This window comes from Fusarium redolens, assembly GCF_020744475.1.
Source record: "Fusarium redolens strain MPI-CAGE-AT-0023 chromosome Unknown BKA55scaffold_2, whole genome shotgun sequence".
NCBI lineage: Eukaryota > Fungi > Ascomycota > Sordariomycetes > Hypocreales > Nectriaceae > Fusarium > Fusarium redolens.
Window position 1 is genome coordinate 240,259 of NW_025763665.1, and position 16,571 is coordinate 256,829.

Sequence of the window (16,571 nt, forward strand, 5' to 3'; positions counted from 1 at the left end):
ATAGCCCCCACTTGACTCGCGTATCCTTCACAACTCACACACCCCCAAGCCACACACTATCCATTGGCTCACAGTGACCGGGTAGGGCAGACGCCTCTTGTTTCGAGGTGTTTGTACCTGCATAAGAAGCCACTTTTGCGGGAAGACAACCGACTCGACTTTGTACCTGGTACGTATCGTTTCGCTATGACACTGTTGCACTTATGCACATGTAAATGTAAATGTAAATGCGAATGCGCCTCTCTCTTGCAGCCCAGCTTCATAAAGCGCCCAACTTTGACAGGCCAGAGAATTTCTTTTGCCAGCAGAGACAACTGGACTTGGGTGGTTGACATTGTTTCTTCTTTTGTTTCAGAGACTGAAGAGGAAAGTCATCATGCATGTGTGTCTGTGAGATGCATTAAGCTGTGCCTCTCGTGTGTAACCAACCTCGTCCTTCATAAATGCAGCCTATTATTAACAAAGACGCACGGGACATGTCGGTGAACTCAACAAAGTCACCGAGTTATCTGTCGGTGAGTTGATGTGTTGTTGACACTTCTGCACTCATTGCCATAAAGAACCTCAACATAAAAATAAAGTAGGGCGAGTTTAAGGCAGCCATATTCAGTGAGAGGATGTCCAGAGCTGTCAAATTAGTAATGATTTAGCGTTTGAATACGCCATTCAAACTCAACCTCCACAACGCCAGCCACTCCCGTGCGTATGTCAACAGTATCAAAAACATAACGAGAGATAACATAATTCAACATCCACAATCGGAGAAATGCCCAAGAAAACCACATTCAGTAAAGCTGCTCATTGCCATTGAAGATAAACCTTTCGATAACCCACTTGAAAGAAAAGCCCAGGTACCAAAAACGCACTCGCCTAACCATCAAAATCTCAGCCATCATCCTTTCTTTTTTTATACTGCAGATGTTGTCACTGAAGAATAACCAGCCGATAATATTCGCAGGGATCAAACTCAGCCCGCTTTCTCTCGCAAGCAATACCCTTCAGGAATAACCCCGATGGCAACTCCCGTTTCTTTAACTAGGTCACTAAGGCAATTAACCCCTGGCCTGGTAATGATCCCCCTGTTTTGTCGCTTGTCCTGTCTTGTCAGGTCTTGTCCTTCAACTTATTAGGGCGGCCCCTCTCACTTACATGGGTATCTTGTCACTTTTCTAAACGAGGCGCCATCAAATCCATTCCCATATCCATCTATCGATCTGCTTGTCAATCCTCACCTTGGTTAGTTAATAACATTGCGGGGGCCAAGCTCCTAACTTAGTACTATTACCTTACCTCGAGTCTACGTACCTCACCGACAGAGGCTACGGATGTTAATCCATTGGATGCAATTGTAAGCTGGTAACATTGGGCACAAATCATCACACCGTAAATTTGCTCTATGCTAGCCATGCCACTTCATTCACAGTCACAAATCTAATGCCTAATAAAAGCACTTCTCAGTAATAATACAATTCTATCCGCTTCTATTCAAACATGAGTCTCATCCTGGTATTCCCATCCATCTAACATAGCTGGCAAGCCCGCGAGGTTCTTCCAGTTCCACTCTTTTTGTCCAACCTCCTAAATGCTGTAAACCCACCCATGACCGCAGCCTTTCTCTAACTCAAAGCAAGGCTCGTTAATAATAGTACAGTGCTGCCAAGTCTATCTTGGAAGCCTGACGAGAGAAGAAGAAGACAAAGAGAGAATATGAAACCCAGCCCAACCCAACCCTGACCTGACCTTTGCCCCAACCACAGCAAGGCAATTCGATGCAAGTCTGAACGCCTTATCCCCGAAATCATTAACCACGCGCCCTTCGGTGTCAAACCCTTATCTCTTTGCCTCTGCAATGACCAGCCATATATCCCATACCCGTACCATACATAGAGTATTAACCATACCCTCTTTTCCATTGAACCCCGCCATGCAATCATGATTGTAGTAATCCTCTGCCTTTGTACACTGCCAGCCAATGGTGGGAGAAGGTCTGGCAAAAACAACATAAAAAGAAACTCGTGAACAGCCCGTTGGGCTTACCATACATGACATCAGCCCAAGTCGTGACGTGCGAGTGACAAGGGGGTAAGCATAATACGCAACAAAACGATCGATATATCGATGTGTGAAAATAAAACAGTTGCAAAGCGCAACGAAAACAGCAGGTTCCTTGCTGCAGCTGCCGCTCAATAGAGTGGCGCAATGCAGCCATTGGGCCGCGATGCCTGATTTCGAACGCAAAGATCGGTGTCAAAACAGAGCCATGTGTGTGTGAGACGTGTGTTTGAGCCCTTCATGCAGTGTTAACTGTGTCCGTTATCGATTGCCGCTGTCGCTTCCTTCTTCGGAAGCATCGTATAGATCCAGACAGTCTTCGAGAACTGCATGCACATGTTAGCGAATCCGGTCAGACTCTTTGGATGGGACTGCATTTGCTCACCAGCGGTTATTTGATCTTCCCATACTCCATATTGATAGTCTACCAGGCCATGGCGCTCGATGCCGTCACATAGCCTTATTAGTTCGTTTCCCATCTTCTTAATCATAGCTTTTGAAATCAGACTCTGCGTTCTCGGGAGTTGTTGGGATGAAGTCATTAGGTCAATTTGGCGCTGGCCCAATCCGAGCCAAGCGTGGTTGAAGTCGTTCCAAAGCTGAATACGGTCAGCATGGAGGTTGGTATCGTCAAGATTAAGACCTGTGCAAGCAACAGTAGTTAGCTCTGGCTTTCTTCCGTTCCCCTCTACGATTCCATGGACAGTGTAGTACGTACCTAGATCCGCGACTTGAGACAACAGCCAGCTAGTGACGCTAAGCAATGTCTCAGATGCACTTTCAAGAGATCCATTCACTATCTCCTGAAATATGCTCCCTAGCTGTCTCTGATAACTGACCCATTTCTCCTCAAGGGCGCCTTCCGCATAGTCATGATCGTCTGTCATGGAAACATCGGCCGTGTTTGTTGCCTGTGGCATTGCGCTCACACTGGACATGCTGTTGCTCGCATAATTCATGGCATTGCTTTGCTGATAAACACTCGCGGATCCGCTTGAGCCCTGCGCCGGTTGCTGCAGGCTCGGGCCAGCTGAGGCCCCAGTCTCAGACCCGAAGTAGCTTGAGGCGACGTCTGGTGGCATCATTTGCATAGCTGCAGGTTGCCGCGAGCTGAATTGCTGCGCATCGTATACTGGGTTTTGCGTGCTCGGTTGACCAACGTTATACATCATCGTAGCTGCGGTACTGTAGCCGCCAAAGCCTTGCGCTTGGCGAGAGTCGTGGCCATACTCAGAGCCATAAGCTATAGCTGGGCCAGGCATGTTTGCTGTCGAGAATGATGCACTAGGTTCTGAATAGTAACTACTGTAGTTACCCGCAGCTCCCATGCCTCGCCCTGACGATGAAGGGCCAGCAAGGGATGCAGGGCGATATCTCTCGTTGGAAATTCCAGCGAGCGAACGGCGCTGTTGTGACTGATCGTTAAGTGAATATCTCTGATTGGGGTTCGAATGGACCGGCGGTTCATTCTGCCTCCTCATACGGTTCGAGTCGTCCATGCCCCGAAGACCTTCAATACCACACGACCCTGCTGTCGGTCCCAGCTGATGGGTGGTCGGTAATGCTGGTGACTGTAAGGCAGCCAGTTTCGATGACCCGGAATAGTTACACAATACACGGTGCTGTATCGATGGGAAGGAAAAGGTATCCTTTTAAAACAAAACGATGTGGTTGCAAATATGTGACGGAACTGGGCTGTTGATAGTGCTGGAGGGGTTACCGCGGGGTTGCTGAAGAGGTGAAGTCCACAGTTGGAGTAGTCGCGATGATCGATAATCGGGGGGTGTGGTGAGGCAGGGAATGGATGGCTAGCTGGGGAAGATAGTAGTCGAGTTGAGAGGGATCAAACGGCTCTGCAAGCAGGGTGCCGCTGGCCTATTATTCGCAAACAAAACCCAGCGCTGTTTACTGATCAGGCAAGAGAGCTGATGGCTCAGCCGGGGATCTGGGTAGCAACGTAGTTTATCAAGTCGACTCCCAATCGTAAGCTAGAGCCTTAGCGCGTTCATGCCCGGTAGAGGCTGGACGTCGAAAGGATGACGAAGAACAAGGCGTTAGTTAGGTCTAAGTAGCTTTGTCTGGGGCTTTGGGGTCCAGGGCTGATTTGCGGATGAGTTGTCAAACGGTTGTCTCGCCGTCAACTAGGAGGATCCTGGCCAAGACCCCATGTAAGAGACCTTGAGCATGACAAGCTCGAGCCCACTGCGATCTGCTGGGGCCACTACAATGCACCAGGGTCTCTATGAGGGACCAAGAAGATGCTCCGGGAAAAAAGCTTTCACTAAGCCGGTACGGGCGTACGATTCCGCCGAGTCGGTGTGGTAACAGTTTTTTGGTCACGCTGAGGAGGATATGACTGAGAGCAGCTAACAAAAAAGAGTATGTATGATCGAAGGGTCGACAGTGGGGCACGGGAATAGACGTGAATCGCGGAGATGACGAAAGTCATTAATAGCAAACAGAGGATAGCCAAGGGATCTATATAGCATACTCGCAGAGAAAGCATTGCACTCGCTGGAGGGCACTATGATATGCTTAGGGTCCACCATTGAAGGCAGGGGCAATGTGATTGATGAGACTCACTGTGGACTCAGAAGGGGTTGCGATGAGAAGGGAGGGGGGTGTACGAGAGACCAGATGTGAGGGACAAGCAGGACAAGTGAGGCGTATCGTTTTAGACTACTAGCTAAAGACGCTGTGTGAATGGCGTCAGGGCATCCGACATAAATGTTAAGCCCATGGAGAAATTCAAGATTGAGGCAAGATGAATGTACGCATGTGTAACCCGAGCATTGGATTGAATGAGCAAGAAGCATTGTATGCTTCAGCATCGTCTGCAGATGGGGGAAATGATCTAAAGGGGATATGAGGCAAGGTGGGAAACGGAACTGAGTGGCCCAAAACACTCTAAGAGAAATCGAAGCTCAGGAAGAAACGCCAGCAATTGCAGCTATGGTACGTAGTATGGAAGCAAGAGATCCATTCAACAAAGAGGGCTCATGAGAACGGGTTTGGAAATTGTGGAAGGATTGGCGTCGTCCTTCTCCATCCACCACGTAACCAGCCTAGGCCAGCACCCCTGGCCCAGTACCTTGGAAAGAGGCGCCAGGAAGATTGGAGGAATGGCAGTCATCGAAGTGGCTTGCCTGGGCGTGAATTGAGCGGATGGAGGGTGTAGCGTCTCGGAACCTGGGGCGCCATGGGTGCTTTGCGCAAGTACCGGGCCACTTTTTGAGCCGTGGCCCTAGTAAACATCCGGTAGTCATTGCAATTGCTCATGCTGGGCGCTGAACAGCGGCTTCTCCTGCTTTCCATCCAGTGGTGACTAAATGTTGGAATCCTGTTCTGCTTTTTTTTCGTCGTCAGATGCTGGGTATCAATGCATTAGATAAGAAAAGCTGTGGTCCCAAGATTGTTGTGGCTGCTTTTTCCATCCCATTGCCATCAGGCACTTTGTGTTGACCTTCATATCTCCGGAGTCAGGTAGCCGCCGGAACAGCTTCACGCCCTGCGTTCTAGGACTGTACATCTTGAAGCTCCAGTGCAAGTGGTGAAGAAGTAACCAGTGCTCAATTGAGATTTTTTGGCTCATACTTTGGTAAAAGCGTTAAGTGGGCTAATGCCAGAAAAAACTTGAGACGAGACCCGCCGACCACAACTTGAGCACACACCGTGATATTTTCGTAAATTGCAAGATGCTCCAGTGTTCCTGTTTGAAATACTTGTCACTATTAGTTCTGGAAACACCATGTCTAAGTCCACATATTTCGTAAAATATGATGGCTCAGGTGTATGAGAGTCAAAGTCACCACACGGGGAACAGAGACAATTGTCGGGGTGTGTGGGTAATTCCTAAGCTCTGTATTATCGTTAAGCAGCTCAGAAAGAATATTCCAAGCACATCTGATCGTGTGAGAAATGACCACTGTAGCTAAACAAGGTCAAGCGGTTCAGAGAGCCCGCCTGTCAAAGATCGAAGGCTGCCTCCCCGGTGCAGTACAAATGCCAACTAAAGTTGGTGCATCGATTATTGTCTTGGAATATGCCAAATATGATTGCTCGGTCTAAAGGGAATAGTTCGCAACGGTAACCAGGAAAAGACAAAATATTCTCATATCGATACTAGGCCTGAGCATTATTAGCTGTCTGTTGGGTTTCTCCCGTTTTTGCCTGCCCTATACACATCAACCACAGTAGGTCGACTTGACTCTTACGTGTCTGTAGCAACCAAGGGCTAGGAATTTGAGGGGTGACAAGAAAAGCAACGACAGACCATTGCAAGGGCTGAAAGTCGCAGGAAAAGAAAAGAACAGCATCACAGAGCCAAATCGAGCCATGGCGCTGGTCCACAGTCCACATCTGGAGGTGGCTCCAAGTGAGGAAGCCGAAAAGAAGCGCTGGCCAATCGACGGAGGAGGGCGATATCAACTAGCATCCTTGTTGGAGTTGAGATGCTTGTGCTTTGAACACGACGCGCTTGTTGCTTAGATTGGAGGTAGCTTGGCCCTGCGTCAACCGTCCGGAGAGGGCGATATTGTTATGGAACGTGCCAACAATGCTTGAGCTCAGCTTGCTCGGATTCAATTTAATGCTTCAGGCCAACCAGCATATATGCGAGCCCCTTATGGGCATCATGTTGCTAATAGGGGTTGGCGAATTATCCGGATTTTCGGAAGGCACTCATGATGTCGGAAAAACTGAGTATACTTTGAAGGTTCAATGATGCGGACTTAGATCGGGTTTTAGAATGACATATGTCGTGAGGAGTTCTTCGGACCTTGATCCTGGTTGACTTGCGTGAGGAAGATAACAGTCCGACGATGTTGATTCACTGAACAAAGGTCAGGGCGCTTCCGTGGTTGGTCAATGGCTCAAGGAAAGCGGAAATTTTTCTCATAAGGACTAGGGTAAGCGTTGGTCAGGGCACCTGCCAGTGAGTGGTGCTTGGGATACAGTGGGTAAGGCAGGTGGACTTGAGTGGGTGGGTAAATGCCAACATTTTGGAAATGAGACAAAAATAGGCTTCATCAGCACGATCTAAGGTCTAGATATTAGACTCACATTGATCGTCTGTGTCACGAGCAACACTGCAATGAGGCTGGCAACCACATCCCATCTTAGTGGTTTAGTTTGCTTTGTTGAAGTGGCGATTCCAGTTGATGAGTTTGAGGGGAAAGTGCATGTGATCTTCACATTTGGCTGGAAGTTGGCAAAGGAAGGTCAGCCTCAGATTCGTTGCCTTGATTCCTGCAACCTCTGTACATATATGGGAAGGATCCTTCCTTACCTATTGGTATCAGGTAGATCGGGTCGGGTTGCCTTCACCAGCCACGCTTCAAATGGCAACTTCGATTTTACCTGGATCCATACTCTCTTACCTTACCTTCCTTAGTCTTTAACATCAACAGCGTCATTAATTCATAAACAGACAACGACACTTGAACCCAAATATCACGCAACTGCTTCAATATTCCATCACACACGCATCAGCCGCGACTTTACAAGGGATCTATTGGTGTTGTCCCTTCTTCACGTTCAAATGACTTAAATGTCATTAGCTACCCTGCATCAACATCTTCAACGGCTGTAGGTGCTTCGATAAAACTGTCAACCAAGGGTCATCACCGAGATCTCCCACCATCCGGCCGACCCCACATCAAGTACCGGTACCTGAATGACCAGGATATTTACTGAAGCGCACTAGTTGACGCGCATGTCGGATCATGTTTCACGCGTCTAGAACTGCAAAAGGCAACGCGCATCAGCCATGCATGAGAATCTGTCTCTAGTTTGGCTGGGCAGCTGGGGTTCGAGGGGCGACGATAGTGATGCTGAACTCGATGCCCAATCATGATACTGCCCAGACTCCAATTGACCAACAAAGGTCCCTCATTCCGTGGATCACAGCCCTGCTCGCCTTGCATATTCACTCTCCGAGCATAACAACTGATAGTTCGAGAACGGCATTCGCGGAGCGTTCTTATGAATGTTGTGCATATGCTGCTGCTACTCTGTTATGCTGATCAACACACATACATGCACGCCAATTTAGTTTGATCGAAGAATCAAGGACGATCTCAGCCTCGCCTAAAAGCCGTTGGCCGTTGACTTTTCCTCAACTCTTGGAACGAGATGAGAGGTTGTCCAGATACACCGCATGTATCTAGTACAGAGTGCCGCCACGGCACCGATTCTAAGGTTACAGGGGTCTCTATCCACTCGTGGCTGCGTCCGCCCCAAAAGCTTCCAACCTCAAACCGCCGTCTGTCCATGCTTAACGCTCTCCACCTCCACCATGATGAGAGCGATTGCTGGATATTTTTCATCAGTATGTACTAACTCTAGCTGGATCCGCGCTGGCACGGGCTAAGCGGCGGCGGCCTCAATCTTGAGTTCGAGGAGAACACCGCGTGATGTTAGTTATTACCACGCCGACGACTTTGGATCTCTTATGCCGTCATTGTTCTAAGGTTCAACAGTTATCGAAGGTTCGCCTAGCGCATCGCTATTGTAAGTTTATCTTAACTTTCGCAACGTTTGTGGATTCAAACCATAGGGCTTGACATGAGTCCAATTCACGTCTTGCACGAGACGCGTTTGTTGTGAATCGTTATGCTTATTACTGAGAATTGCTTTATTTGAGTTAACATGAGTTTCAGAGATTCCCAGTTACCGATCCCCCCAGGGGTTAATTGAACATCATGTTCGGAAGATTCTCCATCCCGCCACACCGTTGTGCCGTTGGATCTTGAAAATTAAACCAACCGCTTCTCTTCCTGAACATGCATGAGCTGAAACACTTCAAGCCACCCCACTGAAACTGTTCTAGAAACCTTCTTATTCTACAGCAATCCACTCTCCAGCTCAACAGCTGATACAATAGATTGCGATAATTAATTTATATAGAGCTATCCGTCTGTTCATGTCGACGAGTTGCTTACCCCAAGAGTCACTGGTACAAAAGTATTATGGGTGACTCATGGATCGGCCCCTATACCCAGGCCTTTAATGTCATATTGCGCGTCAAAGCAACGTCCCTCGCGGAGACGCTGCGACCACTGGGCTGCGGAAGAGTGTCCGCAATTACAACAACCACAGTTAAATACGAAGTTACTCACCGCCTGGCCAACCGGTGTTGATTCGTTATTCAATAACCACGGAGCTAATAGTGCCGGGGATGTTCAGCACTTCGCCGATTGCCATCCGCTCCGTCCCGATCCAAACTTGATAAAAGCCCGCTGTTATCAAGGTCTAGGGCTCATGTACTATTAGTATTACTGCAACGTTCGTCCTGCATTAGCGCTAACGATACGATTATTCAACTTTACTTCACGGGAAAATAGCCGATTGCGGTATAAAATCATGACATGAGCGGATAGCGGGAGCTACCAACGCCTTGGTGGCTTGCTAATTACCGTCAAGGAGCACCCTTCAGGGTTCGATGGAATGGCCCATACATATTTGCTGCAATCCGGTTCGGCCGGTAGGTGCTTGACATGTTTAGCACGTCAGAAAATGTCTTACACGCACATGAAGAAGGTTGGGGTTCTTAAAGTTCGTTGACCCCCTGCATGCCATTAAAATACCGTTCAGGAACCTGAATGAAGCGTTGACATCTTGCAACAAGGATTCCCCTGTGACGAACAGGTACAACTTTCCGGAACCCGAGGAGCCGGAGATGTGATGCCGCATCAGCTCATCTGAGATCTATGGTTGCATTGTTTGAGTGTACCAACTGTTGTTTAGAACCGACACGATGTCAACCACCAAGGAACAAAAGTGCTTCGCATAACGGGTACCAGCCATACTCGCCTCACACGATCACAAGCCAAAGATTTCAACATCTGGCCCCTTCTCGAAGGCCCGGACATGGGTTTCTAAAACTACAAAAGTATTGTTTATACATGGAGGTTGGATGAGCGCCCCGCTCACCATCCTTCTCATCATGATCGCAGCAACAACATGCTCAATCCAAAATCGTGCAATGTGATCTCTTTGCAAAATTTGCTTATCGCTTGACCCAGGCGGGCATCTTGCGTGCCTTGACATGGCCGTGCTTCTTCCTCTCCACTGTCCTTGGGTCTCTTGTAATACATCCAGCTGGGAATACGAGCATTAGTCATTGCAACAAAATCCATCGCGACGGTGATTATCAAGCACATACCTTTTCGAAGAGCAGTCTTAAGCGCTGGCTCGTGAACGATCAGAGCTTTGGCAACCGCCAATGTAAGAGCCTCGGCCTGACCGGTTGTTCCACCACCTTCCACCAATGCCCAGACATTGTACTTGTCTAATCTCTCGGTGGCCTGAAGAGCCCAGACCGCACTCTCACGATCATGAACACGACCGAAAGCTTGGCTAAGGGTCTTGCCATTGATCAACACCTCTCCCGTACCCTCCACAACCCAAGCCCGAGCAGTAGATTCCTTTCGCTTGCCGACACCAATAGCTCGTCCAAACTTGTCGACTGTCACCTCATGTGGTACGTTCATGAAAGGGTTGATGTCTCGCTTGAAATCCTCAAGAGCAACCCGGACTTCCTCAGGGAAGAGTGTGGTCTCAATCTGATTCAGGCGCTTGGCAACTCGAATCACCTTGGCGTAGTGGGAGGCCTTAATTGGTTCACCAAGTTTCGATCGCATTTCCTCGAGCTTTACCCAAGCTGTCGGAGGAGCAGCACTTGGAGGTAGTGTCGGAAGAGTGTAGTATTTGGTGAGAAGACGAGCGATTCGGAGGTACATCTCATTGAATTGAGGTTCCCGAGAGAAGTACGAAGCCGAGACGGGAACGGCTCTCGCATGCTCGACATCCTGGAATGGTAGCGAGATCTTTGAACTCGAATCTATCACGGCGAAAGGGTCGGGCTTGGGTTCGATGATCGTTGAAGATGTTTCACTGGTGATGCTTCGTACACCGAGGGGAAAAGTCGCTCTTTGCAAGACAGGCTGAGGCCATGGTGCTCGGAAAAGTTTGCCTTGGCATCTTAGCTGCCGCAGGCTCTGTGAAAATGTCGACATGATGGCCAATTTGGAGGAGGGCCCCGTCGGTATCGTATCGGACCTCGAGGTTCACTGACTGTCCAGAAAAACTTCACGGGAATTCGAGGTTCATCACTGGCTAGCTGAGTTGGTGAGGTCACGTGGAGAAGATGTTCGATTAGACTTATCTGTACGCCACAGATCTCACCCGCCACTTGATGTCACAGCCACTTCTTCCATTGCTCGTTGCTCGGGCAGTAAGGCAGGACTCCACTAGCGCGGGGCAAGCAATTTGACACACTTATTAGAAAAAAACTTCCCCTCCCTCTTTTTTCTTCTCCTCATTCCTCCTTCGTCTCTTTGTCTGTCAACTTGTTCGTTCTCAGCTGCCTCAGCAAAGCAATCAAGATGGCTTTCGGAACTCTCTTCACCCGCGAGGTACATACTCTCGAGCATTGAAATTGAATCTGAATTTGCTGCAAGTGCAAACAAAGAGCGTCGTTACTGACTGGTCTTGGTTCTTCCAGAACAACTGCCGTTCTACCGCCATCCGCGCGGTCGCTAAGGCGAACGACATCGAGCTCAACATCGTCGAGGCCGAGAAGGGCAACGCTACTGCTGAGCACCTCAAGGCCAACGGTCTCGGCAAGATCCCTGCCTTCATTGGCGAGGATGGCTTCGCTCTCTCTGAGTGCATTGCCATTGCCATCTACAGTAAGTAAAGCTGTGCACGATGCATGCCTATTGTGGCACCACTTTTCTTTCTTCTTACCCCTCCCTTGCGAGTGATGACCTAGCATTATATACAGTTATCCCTATCTGAAATGTCTTTTCAAGAGTTATTGTGTGGATACCGTCTAACTTCTGACCCTGCAACCCAATTCATCTTTGTCTATGTTGTCAGCTTTGTCGGGATCCTTGCTAACCCCGCTATAGTCACCTCCCAGAACGAGAAGACCACCCTTCTCGGCAAGACCAAGCAAGAGTATGTTCATGTCTACGGCCCTTGAGAAGTTCCCGTGCTAACCAGTCAAAGCTATGCTTCTATCCTGAAGTGGATGTCCTTCTTCAACTCCGAGGTCCTTCCCAGCCTCATCGCTTGGTTCGGTCCCCTCAAGGGCGACGCTCCCTACAACAAGAAGAACGTCGACGATGCCTCCAAGGCTTCCCTGAAGGCTTTCTCCGTTGTCGAGGAGCACCTCATCCGCAACACCTTCCTTGTTGGCGAGCGCATCACCCTTGCCGATCTCTTCGCTGCTGGCATCGCTGTCCGTGGCTTCCAGTACTTCTTCGACAAGCAGTGGCGCGAGGAGAACCCCGCCGTCACTCGATGGTTCGAGACTGTCCGCGCTCAGCCCATCTTCGCTGAGGTTGCTGAGAAGGTTGAGCTCCTCGAGACTCCCGCTCTTACCAACACTCCCCCCAAGAAGCCTGAGCAGCCCAAGAAGGAAGCTAAGAAGGAGAAGAAGGAGGCTGCCCCCGCCGCCGAGGCTGCTGCTCCCGCTTCTGATGAGGCTCCCGCTGCCCCCAAGGCCAAGCACCCTCTTGAGGCTCTCGGCCGCCCCTCTTTCCCTCTCGATGAGTGGAAGCGCCAGTACTCCAACATCAAGGACCACAACGAGGCCATGAAGTTCTTCTGGGAGAACTTCAACTTCGAGGAGTACTCCCTCTGGAAGGTTGACTACAAGTACAACGAGGAACTTACCCTTACCTTCATGTCCAACAACCTGATTGGTGGCTTCAACAACCGTCTTGAGGGTTCCCGCAAGTACATCTTCGGATGCGCTGCCGTCTACGGTGAGAACAACGACTCCGTCATCCAGGGTGCTTTCGTCATCCGAGGCCAGGAGCACGTTCCCGCCTTCGATGTTGCCCCCGATTGGGAGAGCTACAACTTCGAGAAGCTCGACCCCACCAACCCCGAGCACCGACAGTTCGTCGAGGATGCCTGGGGCTGGGAGAAGCCCATCACCGTCAACGGCAAGGAGTACAAGCTTGCTGACGGTAAGGTCTTCAAGTAAACAAATTTAAAAAAAAAAGGAAAAAGAAAACAAGAGCGATGATGATAATGGCTTATGGTTAAATGGTTGGGGAGGGTAAATGAGTTTATGATATTTTATGCCTCATGAAGGCCCTGCCGGCTGGCAATTCCCTATGTAGTACCCAAAAGAACGAAGAGCTGTCTGTTACTGATAGACAATTGACAAGATTTTTTTTTTTTTTTTTTGTGAGACAGAGCTTGTGCCGCCTTTAATAATGATCATTCATGTTCTATCATCAACACGCTATGAAATTATATCTCCTGAGGGCCGAAACCTCGGGTATCTCTAAAGGAATCTAAACCGTCTATGATATCCTATGATTCATCTCATTCCCAATACTTTACCCCTTGGCGCAGGGTCAAAGCTTACTAGGCTGCGTCCTCTGGCAAGACATAAACTGGATCAAGCTTGAAAGGTGACTGTCTTACAAAGCGACTGATATCCGCCTGGTAAGCCAGTTCATTCAGGTAATCGTGAACCTGGGGCAAGACATTGGGCATTTCCGTAGACAATCCGGAGAACTCTGGAAGTGTAAGCGTGTTGAAAGGTTCACTCCGCCCCTTCTCCAACGAGTCATCAACCAGAATAGTGTTGCTCTGATTCCAAAGACCTCCCTTATGAGCCTGAGGATGAGCAGCCATCACCCGGGGATTAGTCCACACAGTCGTCAGACGTTTGTAGACCTGCACTTTTGCATTATAATCTCCCTCCGAGAGACCAAAAGAATCACGACCCCAGACAACAAGAACTTGCTCACGCTGTTCAGGTGTGAGGAGTTGTTCAACCATTTTGTGGACATTGTCAGGACGTGCTGAGGACCAAATCGCAACGTGGAAAGCGTCGAGGCAGTAGTTGATGAAAGTCTTTGCATGAGGTCGCTCGACGAAGTTGAAGGGCCGGCGCTTATTGGGTCGATAGAGGAGAGTACCGTTGAGGTCCATTATAATGAGAATGCGACGTGGTTGAGGGAGTCGTTCGGGGCTGAGGTTCGCTTGGGCCATATATTGGGGCGTAGGGTCGGGTACACCTCCAGAGGCTTTGCTTGGGATCTTCCGGGGTGATGAAGAGCGGCGTCGAGCTAGAGGGGCTTGGGTCATTGCCTTTGGGCCTTTGGGGATTCTAAGAAAGAGTTAGTGTCAGGGTATGAAAGACTGTATCCCATAGAATTCAGAGGCTCGCGATGCAGTCTTCATCATAGTGTAAATTCAGTCTAATCTAGACCAAAATCTTGGCCCATAGACTATACGTTTCCGAAGTCCTTCGGAGTGTTGAATGCCTTATAAATCTATGAATAAGATCTTTCTGAACGTACTTTGCGTCTGCAGCCGCTTTACTCTTATTCTTGGGGCCTTTGGGCGCATTCCTAGGCGCATCACTCTGTTTCGGTTGCGCCAAAGTGAGACCCGGTATATTTATGGGCTTGAAAGACGACCGAGTCGGTACCACAGGCTCTCGATACTCTGTCATGGTTGCAGCTGGGATAAGCAAAGAAGCATCCTGTAATGGTGAAGTCTGTGGTGCTGTGGAGTTGAATCGCAATGAATAAAGAGATCTATAGTTGAAGAATCTATGAGCGCGGAATGTACAAGAAAAAGCAATATCGAGCGTGCGACTGTTCACTAAATGGCGAACGCTGCCCAGCATGGGGAAAGGAGGAAGAGAGGCGCATTAAAGAAGAATGCGATTTGCGACGGAGGCATTTGGCTTTTCTTAACGTTAGCGGCCGAAAATCGCGGGGCAGAGGGAGGTGGGTCTAGGTCCATTTACGCGAATCATTAAATAGAGGGACCATAACAGCCCTTTTAGACTGATCATGTACTGAAACTGCTTTGTTATAAGAGACTACTCAGGGCTGTAGGATAAGAATAATACTCCATCTTCTAAAGTCTTGATCTTGAGGTAAGTTTTAACCAGTGACCATCTTAGGATGTTCAATGTGGTTATTCAGTTATCGGGGCGCTAAGATAAGGCTTCTTCGTGGGGCTTATCAATGTTGGAAAATAAAAAAGTTCCCAGCGTCGCAATGGTCAAACATTGAAGAGTGCTTATTTCACTTCACACAGCAGCGCAACATGGCCTTCAAGCGAAAACCGTCACCATCATTTGGATTGGAGAGAAGAGTGCGGCCGAGGAGAGAGGATGAGTGGGTAGAAGAGCCAGAGAGTGAAGGTTCCTCAAGTGAGGACGATGATGAGGTTGAGGAGGAGGGTATTCGAGGCGGATCTGATGATGAAGATGACGAGGAAGAGGAAGGTCAAGAATCTGAAGAAGCATCGGAAGATGAATCAGAGGCAAGGCCATTACGCCTCTTCTCGCAAACACAGTGCTGACTATATCAAAGCCCGAGCAAGACACACCAAAGATAGACCTCTCATCAGTCTCATTCGGAGCTCTCGCAAAAGCACAAGCATCACTACCATCTGCTGGGCGCAAATCAAAATCGAAAAAATCCACCGATGAAGACGCTTCGAAAACAGAAACGCCAGCGCCCAGGAAATCCACCAAATCCAAGGACGAACCTAAGCCCAAACGATCTTCCAAACACGCCCCCCAAGAACAAACCTCCAAGAAACCCGTATCTCGTCGCCGTGAGATCCTTCCCGATAATCGGCGCCAATATCGCGATCCTCGCTTCGATCCCCTAGTAGGCCGTGTTGACGAAGAAAAAGCCAGCAAAGCCTACGCCTTCCTAGACGAATACCGCGACAAGGAGATGGCCGACCTTCGCGCACAGATCAAGAAGACCAAAGATTCCTACGAGAAGGATAATTTAAAGCGCCAACTCCAATCCATGGAATCTCGCAAGAAGGCCAACATGCGAAGACAAGAGGAGGAGAGGTTGCTAAAGGAGCATCGCCAGAAGGAGAAGGAGCTTGTGGCGCAGGGCAAGACGCCATTCTATCTGAAGAAGAGCGAGCAGAAGAAGCAGCTACTTGTGAACAGATATGAGGGTATGAGTAAGGGACAGGTTGACAGGGCGATTGAGAGGAAGAGGAAGAAGGTTGCTGGTAAGGAGAAGAAGGAGTTGGACTTTTTGCAACGGGGGTCTCGACCACGAGGATAATCGAGTTACAAGAGCAGAGAGTTACTGCGGATTGAGATCAGTACAGCGGTTGGGTTTACTATCTGAGTTGTGTAAAAGAGCTCCGATGATTTCGAATAGGAGTTCGCATACACCATGGCTTTGACTCCATTTGTCTACCAACGCCTACGTCAAACATAGCGATATTGCACTTCAGCACTTTAGTCTATACAAGACAAGCCAATTATGACTGGAATATGCGGTTTCAGCCCACCATTGCTTCTCGACATCCCTCCCGCGACCCAACCTTCCCCCTCAGCAAAAGGTTCACAGAAATAGCAAAAGAGAAAACATACAACAGCGAGGATTCGCTGGTCGTCACCGACCCAACTACTAATTCGCCCCTTATCAGCTTATCTATGGGAGAGCGGACGGGATCCCGAGTTCTCTGATAGGTATGGTCGTATGTGATTGTCG

The 16,571-nt window shown here is 49.0% G+C and overlaps 5 protein-coding genes across 5 annotated transcripts; 2 read left to right on the forward strand and 3 right to left on the reverse strand.

The window, feature by feature from the left end:
- Positions 1-2,300: 2,300 nt before the first annotated feature.
- Positions 2,301-3,551, reverse strand: BKA55DRAFT_501105 (uncharacterized protein; the record flags this gene model as incomplete). Its single annotated transcript, XM_046186792.1, has 2 exons — positions 2,301-2,695; positions 2,771-3,551. 2 exons carry the CDS (start codon positions 3,549-3,551, stop codon positions 2,301-2,303), a joined length of 1,176 nt encoding a protein of 391 aa, XP_046054571.1.
- A 6,032-nt stretch (positions 3,552-9,583) lies between these two features.
- On the reverse strand, positions 9,584-11,130 carry BKA55DRAFT_553197 (ribosomal protein S5 domain 2-type protein). Its single transcript, XM_046191504.1, has 3 exons — positions 10,217-11,130; positions 9,665-10,152; positions 9,584-9,606 (listed from the first exon to the last, which is right to left on the reverse strand). Exons 1-2 carry the CDS (start codon positions 11,067-11,069, stop codon positions 10,061-10,063), a joined length of 945 nt encoding a protein of 314 aa, XP_046054572.1. The 5' UTR covers positions 11,070-11,130; the 3' UTR covers positions 9,584-9,606; positions 9,665-10,060.
- BKA55DRAFT_553199 (uncharacterized protein) lies at positions 11,131-13,273 on the forward strand. Its single transcript, XM_046191505.1, has 4 exons — positions 11,131-11,468; positions 11,558-11,744; positions 11,967-12,015; positions 12,067-13,273. Exons 1-4 carry the CDS (start codon positions 11,439-11,441, stop codon positions 13,049-13,051), a joined length of 1,251 nt encoding a protein of 416 aa, XP_046054573.1. The 5' UTR covers positions 11,131-11,438; the 3' UTR covers positions 13,052-13,273.
- BKA55DRAFT_553205 (HAD-like domain-containing protein) lies at positions 13,193-15,093 on the reverse strand. Its single transcript, XM_046191506.1, has 3 exons — positions 14,840-15,093; positions 14,385-14,776; positions 13,193-14,191 (listed from the first exon to the last, which is right to left on the reverse strand). Exons 2-3 carry the CDS (start codon positions 14,714-14,716, stop codon positions 13,441-13,443), a joined length of 1,083 nt encoding a protein of 360 aa, XP_046054574.1. The 5' UTR covers positions 14,717-14,776; positions 14,840-15,093; the 3' UTR covers positions 13,193-13,440.
- BKA55DRAFT_670695 (uncharacterized protein) lies at positions 15,094-16,136 on the forward strand (the record flags this gene model as incomplete). Its single annotated transcript, XM_046197956.1, has 2 exons — positions 15,094-15,325; positions 15,397-16,136. Exons 1-2 carry the CDS (start codon positions 15,145-15,147, stop codon positions 16,134-16,136), a joined length of 921 nt encoding a protein of 306 aa, XP_046054575.1. The 5' UTR covers positions 15,094-15,144.
- Between the last annotated feature and the right edge of the window lie 435 nt (positions 16,137-16,571).

Excerpts from the sequence above, each read along its gene's own strand:
- BKA55DRAFT_553197 (XM_046191504.1), bottom strand. The coding sequence starts at position 11,069 with ATGTCGACATTTTCACAGAGCCTGCGGCAGCTAAGATGCCAAGGCAAA. Across the intron at positions 10,153-10,216 it reads TAAGACTGCTCTTCGAAAAG|CTGGATGTATTACAAGAGAC; the intron begins GTATGTGCTTGA and ends TCGTATTCCCAG.
- BKA55DRAFT_553205 (XM_046191506.1), bottom strand. The coding sequence starts at position 14,716 with ATGCTGGGCAGCGTTCGCCATTTAGTGAACAGTCGCACGCTCGATATT. Across the intron at positions 14,192-14,384 it reads AAAGCGGCTGCAGACGCAAA|AATCCCCAAAGGCCCAAAGG; the intron begins GTACGTTCAGAA and ends ACTCTTTCTTAG.
- BKA55DRAFT_553199 (XM_046191505.1), top strand. The coding sequence starts at position 11,439 with ATGGCTTTCGGAACTCTCTTCACCCGCGAG. Across the intron at positions 11,469-11,557 it reads GAACTCTCTTCACCCGCGAG|AACAACTGCCGTTCTACCGC; the intron begins GTACATACTCTC and ends TGGTTCTTCCAG. Across the intron at positions 12,016-12,066 it reads CTCGGCAAGACCAAGCAAGA|CTATGCTTCTATCCTGAAGT; the intron begins GTATGTTCATGT and ends AACCAGTCAAAG.